This window comes from Cryptococcus depauperatus, chromosome 1 (assembly GCF_001720195.1).
Source record: "Cryptococcus depauperatus CBS 7841 chromosome 1, complete sequence".
NCBI classification, from domain to species: domain Eukaryota; kingdom Fungi; phylum Basidiomycota; class Tremellomycetes; order Tremellales; family Cryptococcaceae; genus Cryptococcus; species Cryptococcus depauperatus.
In genome coordinates, this window is record NC_089468.1 from 2443199 (window position 1) to 2456422 (window position 13224).

General features: G+C 45.3%; 7 protein-coding genes across 7 annotated transcripts; 3 read left to right on the forward strand and 4 right to left on the reverse strand.

Annotated features, from left to right (window-relative positions):
* Nucleotides 1–380: 380 nt before the first annotated feature.
* Nucleotides 381–1822, forward strand: L203_100948 (uncharacterized protein; the record flags this gene model as incomplete). The annotated part of the gene is made up of 2 exons (XM_066210400.1): nt 381–663; nt 714–1822. 2 exons carry the CDS (start codon nt 381–383, stop codon nt 1820–1822), a joined length of 1392 nt encoding a protein of 463 aa, XP_066066497.1.
* An 86-nt stretch (nt 1823–1908) lies between these two features.
* L203_100949 (40S ribosomal protein S20) lies at nt 1909–2374 on the reverse strand (the record flags this gene model as incomplete). The annotated part of the gene is made up of 3 exons (XM_066210401.1): nt 1909–2062; nt 2118–2217; nt 2269–2374. 3 exons carry the CDS (start codon nt 2372–2374, stop codon nt 1909–1911), a joined length of 360 nt encoding a protein of 119 aa, XP_066066498.1.
* Nucleotides 2375–2643: 269 nt separating this feature from the next.
* L203_100950 (uncharacterized protein) lies at nt 2644–3241 on the forward strand (the record flags this gene model as incomplete). The annotated part of the gene is made up of 5 exons (XM_066210402.1): nt 2644–2686; nt 2747–2886; nt 2946–3035; nt 3087–3164; nt 3212–3241. The coding sequence occupies 5 exons, from the start codon at nt 2644–2646 to the stop codon at nt 3239–3241; spliced, it is 381 nt and encodes a 126-aa protein (XP_066066499.1).
* Nucleotides 3242–3341: 100 nt separating this feature from the next.
* L203_100951 (polyadenylation factor subunit 2) lies at nt 3342–5230 on the reverse strand (the record flags this gene model as incomplete). Its single annotated transcript, XM_066210403.1, has 6 exons — nt 3342–4101; nt 4150–4270; nt 4318–4663; nt 4714–4818; nt 4863–4931; nt 4976–5230. 6 exons carry the CDS (start codon nt 5228–5230, stop codon nt 3342–3344), a joined length of 1656 nt encoding a protein of 551 aa, XP_066066500.1.
* Nucleotides 5231–5657: 427 nt separating this feature from the next.
* L203_100952 (uncharacterized protein) lies at nt 5658–8486 on the forward strand (the record flags this gene model as incomplete). The annotated part of the gene is made up of 7 exons (XM_066210404.1): nt 5658–7296; nt 7347–7550; nt 7610–7707; nt 7755–7945; nt 8006–8185; nt 8241–8404; nt 8452–8486. 7 exons carry the CDS (start codon nt 5658–5660, stop codon nt 8484–8486), a joined length of 2511 nt encoding a protein of 836 aa, XP_066066501.1.
* A 393-nt stretch (nt 8487–8879) lies between these two features.
* Nucleotides 8880–10385, reverse strand: L203_100953 (uncharacterized protein; the record flags this gene model as incomplete). Its single annotated transcript, XM_066210405.1, has 3 exons — nt 8880–9275; nt 9329–10086; nt 10142–10385. The coding sequence occupies 3 exons, from the start codon at nt 10383–10385 to the stop codon at nt 8880–8882; spliced, it is 1398 nt and encodes a 465-aa protein (XP_066066502.1).
* A 395-nt stretch (nt 10386–10780) lies between these two features.
* Nucleotides 10781–12874, reverse strand: L203_100954 (uncharacterized protein; the record flags this gene model as incomplete). The annotated part of the gene is made up of 13 exons (XM_066210406.1): nt 10781–10908; nt 10953–10959; nt 11038–11123; nt 11196–11311; nt 11360–11478; nt 11524–11696; nt 11740–11910; nt 11954–12036; nt 12085–12236; nt 12323–12471; nt 12515–12584; nt 12636–12676; nt 12724–12874. The coding sequence occupies 13 exons, from the start codon at nt 12872–12874 to the stop codon at nt 10781–10783; spliced, it is 1446 nt and encodes a 481-aa protein (XP_066066503.1).
* Between the last annotated feature and the right edge of the window lie 350 nt (nt 12875–13224).

Consider the following 13224-nt stretch of genomic DNA (forward strand, 5'->3'; position numbering starts at 1 on the left):
TGAAGTTGGAAAAGAAGAATAAGAAGAAGATGAGAAGTAAATATAAATATAAATAAATAGATAAATAAAAAGATACTACCATGTAAAGGATGACGTGGCTTTGTGGATGGTAGTGTTGGCTGGTGATTTGGAATTTCAAATTTCACAACTGTATGAAGCAGGATTCAGGGAAAATCACAGATTATGCCCAATACTTATAATCCCGCGCTGATATGAAACTGCCAAATGTGGCACTTTCGTGCCATCCTGTACCGGTCCGAAACGGCCATTGTCCCGAAACCTCCACCTCCACTTTTTACTCCCCAAACCATTCATTATCGATTTGCCTATATATAGTCCACCAAAAAAAAAACATGAATCCCTCTACAATTCATAGAGCAATGGCAAAATCTTACGACACGATTATTTTAGGCGCAGGTTGGGCTGGTGCAGTCGCAGCAAAAGAACTATCTTCAAAAGGCCACTCTGTCCTTGTCTTGGAAGCTAGAGATCGTGTGGGTGGACGAGCCAGGACATGGGTTGGAGGTAGCGCCAAGGTGGACATTGGTTGCTCGTGGATCCATGGTTATAAGGAGGGAAATCCTACTGGGAGTATTGCCAAACAGCTAGGCATCAAAGTCAACTTGCCTGCTGCTGCTGAGAATGTCGTCTATGGACCAGACGGTAGTTGCCCGAATACAGATTACAAGTGGAGACAAGTTAATGTCTGACAGGTCCTGTTCCTTTTGAAAAGGTCAATCAACTTCGAGAATCCCTCGATGCCAGTATGGCTGCTGCAAAGCTCCCTTATCCTCATCCAGCTTCGATAGCCTCTCTTGCGGACTCTCTTTTTTCTTCCGACTCTCCTCTCTTTGCGTCTGGAACGGATCAGTCTCTTGCCAAAGGTTTTGCCCGCTCTCTTGAAATTCCTCTTGGGTTGAAACTGGAGAAGGCTTCTCTCAAGTGGGCTGGATGGGAGACGACCACGTCTTTTGCGGGTTCCGATGCTGCGCCTCAAGGTGGTTATCAGTCTTTTGTAACGAAAGTTTTCAGCTCTTCCAAGGCAAACCTCAAACTCAACTCTCCTGTGTCATCCGTGGTGCAGACCGAAAACGGCACCAAGGTCACAACCAGTTCTGGAGAGACATATCATGGATCTACTGCCCTCTCTACCATTCCTCTGGGTGTACTCAAAACATTGCCGATAGACTTTTTCAATCCTGCCCTACCTCCTCACCTACAAGAGACAATTGCAGGAACTCACGTTGGTGTCTTGGAGAAGCTTCTTGTTCAGTACTCTTCGGCTTGGTGGCCCAACGCAGAAAAGATTGGATCATACACTTTCCTTCCTTCCAGTTCCGAACCTACATCTTTTTCCACCTTGGAGCAAGTCTTTGAGGGCTCTACATTGATTGTTGCCAACTTTGCAGCACCCACTTTGCCTGATTCTACGCCAACTCTTCTTGCCTATCTATCTGAAACGCCCGCTAAACTTCTTCTTCAGCACCCTACAGTGGACGTTGCTAGAGCTTTTCATTCCTTCCTCATCAAGCGCTTGCAGCCCGCTTCCCAGCCAGCTGAACCAAGCGCATATGAACTGACATCTTGGCTTTCAGATCCTTTATCCAGAGGCGCTACGACTACTCCCAGCATTACCTCTGCGAATGGCGAGCGATCGCCTATGGACTTCAAAGAGCTTAGTCGACCAGTCTGGGGCGGTAAACTTGGATTTGCGGGTGAGCACACTGAGATGGAAAACAGAAGGAGTGTTGCAGGCGCTGTACTGAGCGGTTTGCGCGAAGCTACAAGAATTGAAAATTACCTTGCTTTGCAAAGACAATGATACACTTGGATATGTACATAGATGAGTACAGCGTATGCAACATGAAAAATGCTCAAAACACCATGCATCTCTGAACAGAGTCATAATTAAGCAGCAATGGTGACCTCGACCTCAACTCCGGGTTCAAGAGAGATAGAGGTGATCTGCTTGACAACATCGGCAGAGGAGTTGAGGTCGATGAGACGCTTGTGGATGCGCATCTGGTACCTGTCCCAAGTCTTGGAACCTTCACCACAGGGGCTAGACGTAACCAATCAGCCATGTCCATAGAGGGATAGAGAATGTCAAAACCTACGTCTTCCTAGTAGTATGCTTGAGAACCTTGGTGGGGAGTCGGACGGGGCCCTTGACGTTGAGGTTTCTGTCCTTGGCACGGTTGACGAGGTCTCCACAGACTGAAAGCGCTTGTCAGCACACGATATCCCACCTGTTTGTCCATAACATACACTTCTCGAGGGGTTTGACATTCCTAGAAGTCAAAGTGATCCTAATCTTGTGGATCTTGGCGGTACCAGTGGCACCCTTCTCGAGGTCTTCCTTGTAGTCGGCCATTTTGCTTCTTGTTCTGTGGTTTTCTGAGTGGTGAAGGGAGACAGCGACTTGGCAACTTTTGAGTGCTAGCGGTGACTATCTCTTGAATGTAAAAGCAAACTTGAAATAAAAGAATTTTGCAACGAGGAGGTATCTACAGTTTGGCTGACGTGTTATTAAAATATAAGTCAATGATGTTACGTAAAGCAAAATTGTTTTGACAGAAGATTCTAATGAACTTTTGATTTCTTGGAAGAAACAACATTGTTTTCTACAAAAATTATACGAAAATGGTCAGGCTGATTACCCACAATATGCTTACATGTCATGCCAGTATGTTTCCAGAATCGAAGACGTATCTAGGCTCACTTTACTGGCTTTCAACCGTCACAGAGGGCTGCAACAAGGACAACTTTCCTCTAGTATTCTCAGAAGTGGAACTTGTTGAGCGTCCGGCTCCCTTAAATCCAGACTTTATCCTTCGCTTTTTGCCAAAACTTGAATGGCCGGCCTTGGTTGACACTGCTCGGTCTGTGAGTGTTTGGAAGGAGATAGTAGATAGGAAGCTGCAGTGAGGACTAACATATGCCAGCTTGGAAATACAGATCTTCCCGAGAAAATGCCTGAGCTAGAAGCCTTTTCAGAAGAACAAATCCAAGCTTTACACCATGTTCTTTTTGAGGTGGGTTACTCTGTATGACTGCACCATTCTGGGCTCAGCAAACGAAATTAGATGCACGTAGAAGAAGGCAATATGACCTGCAGAGGTTGCGGACATGTCTATCCTATAAGTAACGGTATTCCAAATATGGTGGGTTTGTAGAATCTACAACCATATTCAGCTCTGATTCCGTGTAGCTGCTGGCTGAGCATGAAGTTGGAAGATAGTCGGCTCATGGGAGGTTGTCATTCTTGTTGTACATTGGTCATAATGCAAAATTGCCGAGGCATGTGCATTTTTTGCATCTTTCGCCTTGCGCATGATGCTTCATCTCCATCCACCTTGACCTCCTCTATGACCGCCCTGTCCATAACGATGACCGTCACTACGCCCATATCCTCCGCCATTGTAGCCAACTTGTCCGTTATATCCTCCTTGTCCGGCATAAACTCCATGCCCTAGCTGCAAACCCCCACTGGCATTTGCTCCCGTACCCGGACCCAAACCATTCAAGCCAGGCGCCCTAATGTTGTTAACAGCAGCCACAGGATTCGATAACCCTGGTAATGCTCCATCAGCCCTTCTATCGTCGCTCGCTGTTGTCTCATCGCCAGATTTAGCACCCCATGCGCGTTTTCCAACTTTTTCGAGTTCAACCATTTGTGCTTTTTCTTCACCAATGTGGAATTTGTCAAATTCCTGGCCTCCAGACGGCCGAGCGCGACACCAAAAGCGAGCTGTAAAATCTCGAGAACCAGAACACAATATATGACCAAGCGGGTGAAAGGACAGGGAGAAGACTGCATCTTCGTGGGCGGCCTCCAACTTTGTCAGTGGTTCTGATGGTGTAGGCGAAAGAAGGGAGTAGTAGTTGATGCCGCCTGCGGCATCACCAGATACAAACAATGAATGATGGATAGGATGCCATTCAATACAGTTGACCTCCTTTTGATGTCCCTTCATAGCCTCTAGTTCACGGAACGTTCGAATGTCGAACAGACGAATAACAGAATCTTGACCTGCTGTAGCGACGAGATGACCGTCAGGAGACCAACGACAGGTATTGATGGTAGATTTCGCAGAATGCCTATCATTATATGAGTATATGATTGTGATGCAAGTAAACAAAACCCACAATGTTGAAAGATCTTTCCCTGTTCTTGGATCCCAGAATTTGACAAGCATGTCTTTAGAACCAGACACTATGAGACCTTTGGTGGGATGCCAATCCACACATCGAACGTCCCAACCATGACCTATCACTATTCATTTTGTGTCTTAAAAACAGGCCAAATATACTCACCACTCAAGCTCTTTTCTTCTTTTGCCTCCCTATAGCTCCATATCTTGACCAACCCATCATCTCCACAAGTCACGAACCGTTCATCATTCGGACTCCAACTGACATCCCAGCAAGCCTCTCTGTGACCTTGAAAACCATGAATATTGGTCAAATGAGGAGTAAAGTATTTGATTGTACCGGATTTGTCTGCAGAGACAAGGGCTTGACCGTTGTGTGAATATGTGAATGACCGGATAGAGTCGTCGTGTACCTGAGTAATGGATTCATAATTGAAAGAAGCGCCGTTCCAAAGGGTGAATTGGCCCTTATCATTACCTGTTAACAGGCGACGGGCGTCTGGCGTCCACTATACTACAGTCAACTGAAGATTCTTTTCAGGATATCATTACCGCGCACCCGAACAACCCGGGTTGGAGAGCGCTCCTTGTTGATAGAGGTATGCACCCAGTAATCGCATATGGAGGTTGAAGGGTTCGATCTGAGAGCTATTGGTGGGAGGAACTACTCGAGGGTCAGCCGGATACTTTTTAGGCAGCAAACCTCACGTTGACAATACTAGACGGATTAGGGTGTATAGCTGGTCTGTATTCAGGTATTCCCTTCAATACATTCAACTACCGTCTGTCAGCCTATATCCACATGGATCCAGACAACCCACCATCCTCCATTTCTGCACACCACCTTGGTAATCCACCGTCCTTCTCGGTTTTATCTTTCTCTTCCTATCATCTCCTATCGCTCTGGTAACGGCGGCCATGTAAGCTGCCTGTTCGAGGACTTCTTCATTATCTGGATGAAGTGGCTCTTTATAGCGGCTTGGATGCCATGAGTGTCTTGAGCGTGCTTCCTGAGAAGATGGGCCAGCAAGTGACTGATTGTCTTGCTTTGCCTGGGTTACTTGAGATGCAGTCATTGTGTTTTAAAAGAAAAGTAAAAGTAAAGTAAAAGTAAAGTAAAAGTAAAGTAAAAGTAAAGTAAAAGTATGAAGATGTATTCTCTTATTATATTGTTAATTGTAATTTTAATTAAATAAATAAAAAGTACCAAACGCCGAAATCTCGTTGGCTATTTGTAAATCTCTTCTCTTTTTATTTATTTACTTTATTTATTTTTCAGCTTTTTTCTTTTAACTTTTCTTCATACAACTAATTCTAAATTCGATTCTCACTTCGCTCTTTCTATCAAATTATCTCTAAAAAAGGAAAAACAATGGACCATTGAAGCCAACTATTATCTCAAACTCCAGCAAAATCCTTCAATCCACGTCAAGAAAGCTACGCAAAGTCATCAATCCTTCACGCCCATCCCATTAGACGCTCATTAAAGACCACGCTACTAATATGGTCTATGATCCAATTAGGGATTGCGATGTCCCTTCGACATCTGTGACTGCTAGAGCTTCATGGCCTAATGCAACATCCAGTCACAGCCATGCAATACATTCGGATAGAGAGGTTGCAGAGACGCCAGCACCACCTCCTCAATCCATCCGTCATCCATCTCAAACAGCACCATCCTATTCAAGTTCTTCCCGCTCTCCGTCTTCTACATCCATGCCGTCTAATTCTGGAAACAGTTTGAGAGGATTGCTAAATCAATCACCCGTCCAAGTCCAAAGAAGCAGTGGACGTAGGTCTCTCAGCGTACACAGTGACGCCGAGAGTCACAAGCCAAAGCTGAGCAATATTCTGAATGATCCAACTCCGCCTGTCAACAGCCAATTGTATGCACTGCCAATGGAACCTTTACCCGCTACCAGATCAGTGTCAGATGGGTTCTTAGCACCTATACCAGCATCCATGGGCCAGCCTTCTCGTGCGATGCATAGTCGCTCTCCAAACATCCAGACAAGCCCCTCCCCTGGATATATAGGACGGATGTCTCTCGACAGCACAGGACACAGTGAAATGCGTCAAGGGAGCATGTTACCTCCGCAGCAGCCCATCCATTCGCAGATAGATCACGATTATGAAAGGCGTCATCCTATCGGGACTCTTCTCTCTTCCACCCGATCTCCGTCAATAAGCATCTCTCCTAAAAGCCAATATCAGTCATTACCATATTCTCGCCCGGGTTCAGCAGCTGGATCAAATGCATCTTATGGTAATGGCCATCCAGCCAGACAAGGGACTTTATCGCCAGTTTTATCCTCCAGGCAAGTGTCAGAGGATTTCCAAAGACCTTCTTCCGCCATCTCAAATACGTCAGCGTCAGGTCGAAAATTCAACGATTCTGGTATGCAAAATCATACTTCATCGCTTGTACATGCCCCACCTCCAGCCGCTTATCGCGGTCGCCAAGTCTCTACACCTAATGCAACCTCGTCAGCTTATGCTCCTCGTTCTACCCCCCAACCACCAATCTCCTCTTCATCTCCTTCATATTGTACTCCTCTCCATACCTTCGGCCGTCCAATTCCATACAACCCTCAACAACGACAATCTGCCCCGTCATCAATACGTCGTGTCATCTATCGCGATGAGATCGACCGTTTAAAACAGGAGGCTCATGTCAACAACCCCCTGAGGCGGCGCCCTGCTTTGGAAAGGTCTTCAGATAGTAACTACGCGAACATTATACATTTGGAGTCGACAACAACGCCAAGAGGGAATTTGCCTAATGAAAGTGACTCCTCATACTTTCCTTCTCAAGGACAAGGATATAGCTATGATGACAGAAGCGTCATTAACGTTTCGGGCGGTCCAGCACCTTACATCACTCCTACACCTAGCGGTTCTGGACTACGCAATCAATACCCACCCAACTGGGAAGCTCAGACTCCAGTAGGTAATCTTCCACGAGGCTACCCCATGTCAGAGCCCGGAAACGATAATAGTAGTGGGCCTGAATACGCAGGCCGGAAAAGAGGAAGAGATGACGAAGATGAAGGATACAATAGGAGTAGACGGACCGTATCAGGTCCAGGCGGAGCATCCAGTCATATGCATAGTCACAAAGTGGCGATCGTCGCTAACCATTGTAAGCATACTTTTGACTGCCCTATAAAGTTGCTGACGGGTTTGAAACAGATAATGCTCGGCCAGATGTAGGAGTTGAACGCCGTGAAGAGTCCCCAATCATCGGCCTAAGAAAATTCAACAATTGGATAAAATCAGTCTTGATAGGTAAATTTGCTCATCGTCCAAGAGGAAAAGTATTGGACATTGGCTGTGGAAAGGGCGGGGATTTGAACAAGTGGAAACAGGCAAGAATAATGCTCTACGTAGGAATTGGTGAGTTCATGAGAGCCTATCACTAACTGTGCAGAACGACAAAATTGATCTCGTCATAGATCTGGCGGAACAGTCAATCCAACAAGCGTCTGACCGTTATAGAAGAATGGGCAAACCTGGTTTCGATGGGGTTTTTTTTGCTCATGATTGTTTTTCTGTATGTTCCTCTACAAAACGTTGCATTGATACTGACTTGGAAAATAGAATCCCATCAGTGACATTCTATCCCCTGAGTTGCAAATGAAAAGCCTTTATGACAACGTTACTATGCAATTCTGTATGCACTACGCTTTTGAAAACGCTGCCAAAGCGAGGATGATGATTGAGAATGTTTCGCGATACCTTCGACCGGGCGGGATTTTCATTGGAACGATTCCATGTGCTGAAACACTATTGTTTGTTTTTTCTTTCATATTTATACTGCTACTGTATCAGCTGAGCATAATCACCTGTAGAGAAAAGCTAGACAGTCTTCCGGATGATGATGAAGAGCTCCGCTTTGGCAACTCTTGTTACGCGGTCCAATTCACCGAGCGACGACATAAAGGAGTATATGGACATGAGTACCGATTTTATCTCGAAGACGCAGTAGAAGACGTTCCAGAATATCTGGTGGATTGGGACAACTTTGTCTCGTGTGTCTTTTACTTATCCTTCTCTCTATTTCCATGCTAATCACAAGAACCGTAGGTTGGCAATGGAGTATCGACTGAAGCTTGTGTACAAGAAACCCTTTCACGAGATTCTCAATGAAGAGAAAGACTCTAGAGACTTTGGGCCGTTATTAGGCAAGATGGGTGTGTTGAATGAGTATGGCGAAAGTGCGATGGATGGAGATCAGTGGGAAGCTGCGAGTAAGTGGGCTACAATTGTGAAAACAAACAATGCTGATAATTGATAGATTTATATATGGGTTTTGCCTTTGAAAAGACTTGATCTACTATAGATACTGTCTTTCCACAGCACTCACTTCCATACGAAAAGATTGTCTCATAGAGGGACAAATCAGGAGAAGTGAAATAAATTTATCTTTCTTGGGCTCTTGCAGATTTATTACTAGGGTGAATTGAGTTGACAAAAGTTGTACTTTATGATAGCAGCAAATCTTCTTTGGTCTTTTTGTTGATCACAGGCGATAGAGGGCATGGATTTATGATAATAGTTGGCATTTGCTGGTATGGTGTCTCACTTGGAAGTGTGTAAAGCAGTGCTCATCGGTTAAGGAACTTGCCACAACTCAACAGTCTATGGTAGAAATATCCAGCTTCACCTACGAAGCGTAAGCGTTTAATTAGACAGTTTTTCTAATCTATACTATACAAAGTCTAGCTATAATTTCTTTATAACATTCTCCAATAACCAAGATTTCATAATTTCTCCCATAAGGGCCGGAGTCAGATAACTCCCTCCAACACCACTCTCAAACCATGCAATGGCCGCCCATCTCCCTGTTGTCAGCATCCATGCCCATGCCCAAACCCTCCCCCAAAGCCCTTTCACCTTGCGTCCTGTTTGACGCTTGAACATCACTTCAAGTGCACACCCTAAACCCGAAAGAGGGAAAAGCACAAAGATAGGTAATAAGGCTGGGACAGGATCCATTAGATACTGCCCCAAGGCGTGCATCGCTCCAGAAAAGAAGAAAGACAGCGCCAAGATTGAGGGAGAAGTGACTGGAAGGTTGAGTGTACGGAGTAATAGAGAAGAGGCAAGCATGAATTGATGCTACAACACAACAGTCAATTTGTCCATGGAAGAGCTAAAAGTTTGAAACTTGCCCTAAAAAACTGATGCCACCTCCTTCCCCAAAAGTCCAAAAGACTGTCAGAATTGAGCGGATTATCAAATAAGTCTGCTTCCCATGCTTCCGTTTCATACAGTCCAGAGCCAATTGCCACAGCCGCCAAGGCGTGGTAACTCATACTCAAACCCAGCCACACGCACACCGCCACACTAATCACAGAGACCAGCTCGACAGTCCACCATGGCGCTCTGAACCCTCCAAAGAGCTTTGGAAACACAATAAATATATTTTCGTGGGAGAAGCGAGAGAGAGCATTGGGAACCGGTCGATTTGAACCTATTGTATCTGATCCAAACTCTCTCAACAGAGTCAAGAGGACGTCCGAGACGACATAGCCTCGAAAAGCAATCTTGAAATGGCGCCATACAGAGGCATACCTCGATAGCTTGGCTGGCGGTTTTGAGACCCAAGGTGGATAAGTTCTGCCTTTGGGCACCGTTTTGCCATGCGTCTCTACACCTCCGTCTGGCATTTGACCACCTTTCTTGGTCGCTTCACCAGAATGATCACCAGAATCCTTGACAACCCTCCAAGTATCCAAGTCGACAGTCCCAAGTCCAATCCATCTCGCATTGATTGACGTATCCAACGCAGAGACAAGCCAATGCCGTCCGCGATCTTCCCAGTATGGGTCAAGCATTTTGCCGTTGATTAGAGCAAATTCAACATAACGAAAAGACATTGTCATGTATCCTATACCAAGCCCGTTATTTAAGGCGTTGAACCATGGTTCTGCAAGAGTGTTAGACTTTGGCGTCAAGGTATAGCCAGAATGTTGTACACTCACGTAGGAAACGGTATTTGAATGCTGCTCGCCATAGCAAACCCAATCCCAGGACAGCAAGAGCAATTCTTTCTCTTCTAGTTCCCTCTTTCCGTAAAAGCAACGCTTGAAAGTAGAGGGGCAGCAATGGTATAACGACCAGCTTGTAACAGTTTGACCATGTTATTTGCCGAGTGTTGGCTATGGCGTAGGCATGGAAAGGTTCAAGGAAGCCAAAAGGAGCATCATCACTCGGGAAAAAGATCATTTCTCGAGTTTGTATTGTAAAAAAAAGAAGGCAAAAGAAAAGATGTATATAATATGCAAATCTTTCAACTTTGATTACAAGAAAAAAAAGTAAGCGTCACCACTTTCGACCATGATCGTAAATGAGAATCGAATGACATCCATAACGCCACAAGTTCAAGATCGGCTTGAACAGTGACACAAGATGCTTACACAGCGCATATGTGTATTCATACGTATCAGTTCAACGTCTAAACTAATCGACAACTACAAAAAAGCACTGATAACAATAACGCTTCACCGCCTTGTCGCCCAAAAAGCGACATCTCGACTGAGCAAAATCTTTTTGGGGGTATGCAAATTTCCGAATAAATTGACAAATGGGTAGGAAAAAACCAGTGAATAAATAAGATATGATTAAAGGAGACTTCTTCGTGGGCGCGCAAGGCAGGATAGAGAGGCGGACTGTAACAACGCATATGAATAAGTGTGTACTGTCGTACGAGTTGATGCAAAATGGAGAATAAGAACAAGGGAGATATAGCCTATAGACACGTCAGTACAATGCATTGATAAACAATACACCTACTCAAAGACTATCGAAAGCAGCCACAGGTGATGAACCTGATGAATCCATTGCCCTTGTTGTCCTGTCGGTAATCTCCTTCTCCAACTTGTTGAGAGTTGGCAGCAGTGTTACCGCCTCGAGAGTTGACATTCATAGGACTTATCGGTTGAAGACCAGCTTGAGATTGTACAGCTACATTGGACGGGTCATATGTTTCGTTTCTGTCTCCATGCAAGGCATTTGAGGAGGCAAAGGGATGCCCACCTTGCTGAGACTGTCGCCGTGACGTGGGAAGAGGACTGGGTGCGGAAACACCAACGATAGCTTGATTACTGACGTTTGGCAGCGCAGATCCAGCCTGTCCAGATTTTCTATGTTTACTGGCAACGTCAGTGGTTATTTTGCAGCTTCAGAGAAGCATCACTCACAGAGGAGAAGGTTGAGCACCCATGGAACTGTTTCTGAGCTTATCAACTCGATCTCGGTATTCCCTTTCGCGTCCCCGAGTGTTGTGTCGCGAGACCTCGGTCTGAGCGGCAGACTGACGCTAAAACATGTTACAAAATGGGTCAATAAATGGAAAAAAGCTTACCCCAGATACCTCCCATCCTTGTCCATTGTTGAGCAACATCCAGTCGTATACTCCATCATCAACCTCTCCACCGTTTGATAGTGCCAAGTCAAACAATCCTCTCAAGAAATCATAATCAGGGGTTTCGTCAAATGTCAATTTCCGAACATAGTTGAGATAAATGGAAAATTCATCTAAAACATATCAGCTTCCAAAGCTGCAACAAACTAAACCTACTAGGATAGCCTTCGACGAGTTCAACTATAGGGGTGGTCTGTTTTTTCTCCCCAATTTTCTCATACTTTTGTTTGTTGGTAGCTGCTTTGAGACCTTGCCAAGGAAGTCCTCCTCGGAGGAAGTAAAAAAAGACGTGGCCGAGAGCTTCAAGATCGTCTCGCCGGGATTGTTCTGCACTCATGAGATGAGATATTGTGGAAAACAACAGACACACCTCGTCCTAAGTGGGTATTAATAGACATGTAACGGGCTGTGCCACTCAAACTCTTTCTCTCCCTGTATGGAATATGTTGCTTGCTATATCGCAGACTATGAGCCCAGTCACACGGCCTTTTGCCCACTTACGTCTTGGGATCCCTATACTGTTTGGCCATACCAAAGTCAACGACATGAATTATATTGGCACCTTTGGTGCTTGGTCGGCCAATCAAAAAATTGTCTGGCTTGATGTCTCTGTAAATCAAATTCTTTTCATGGATGGTCTGAACCCTCAAGAGCTGTACATCCAAAGGTTAGCTACAATCCTCACTTAGCCGCTCAATGATCAGAGGCACGAGTTTTGGGTAAGATTTCCCTGACGCACCATTTGTTTTGCAGTCATACAGCAAGTCTTGACTGAGAATTTCCTGCCACACATATCGAACAAATCCTCAAGCGATGGACCGAGCAAGTCGATAACCAAAATGTTGTGCAAGCCCTCCTGGCCAAAATAGTACACTTGAGGAATACCGACTAGAAAATGTCAGAAAACCCACACAGCAGAGACTATACTAACGGCATCCGCTCAAGATCTTGTAACTTCTGTATTCATCTCTCAGTTGGGGGGCATCCGACTTGCGAGGTTCCTAAGACCAATGGGATCAATTCATGCCAGGCAACAACCACAAAATACTCACAAACTTGATGGCGACTGTCTGCGAATTGAGCAAGTTGGTGCCTACATTCACCCAGTCAGCTTCGGCCCATGACAACCAATCGACTGACCCTCAAAGATGACACCAAAAGATCCCTCTCCAATCTTTTTGCCCACCTTGTAGTGAACACCCACGATATTGCTCGAGCTGGACGAATGCCCACCCGACGAGCTCAGATGTGCCGCCGGGTTTGACGAGCTAATAACGTGTGTCGTGGCCATCTTAACCAGGACGAACTTGCGACCGCTCTACACGCTGGTGGGTGGGCGGACTCGGGCCGTGTACTAGGAGAAGACCTAGTGGATGCGGCGGAGGAAGGGGCAGAGAACGCCGAGCGTGGACAAAAGAGTGTATGTGGAAGATAAGATGTAAAGTAAAAAGAAGTTATAAATAAAATAAAAATCGTTAACCGGCAACAATTGAATTTGGTGTTATATTCAAGTTACGTGTTCTGACTCAGGCGCACGGTCCTTCAAGTTTGACCTACACCTAAAACAGTAATTCAACAGATTACTTGTTTGATCCCTCCATTTACATCTCAATATTTTGTATACCTCCACCGGCACATTTC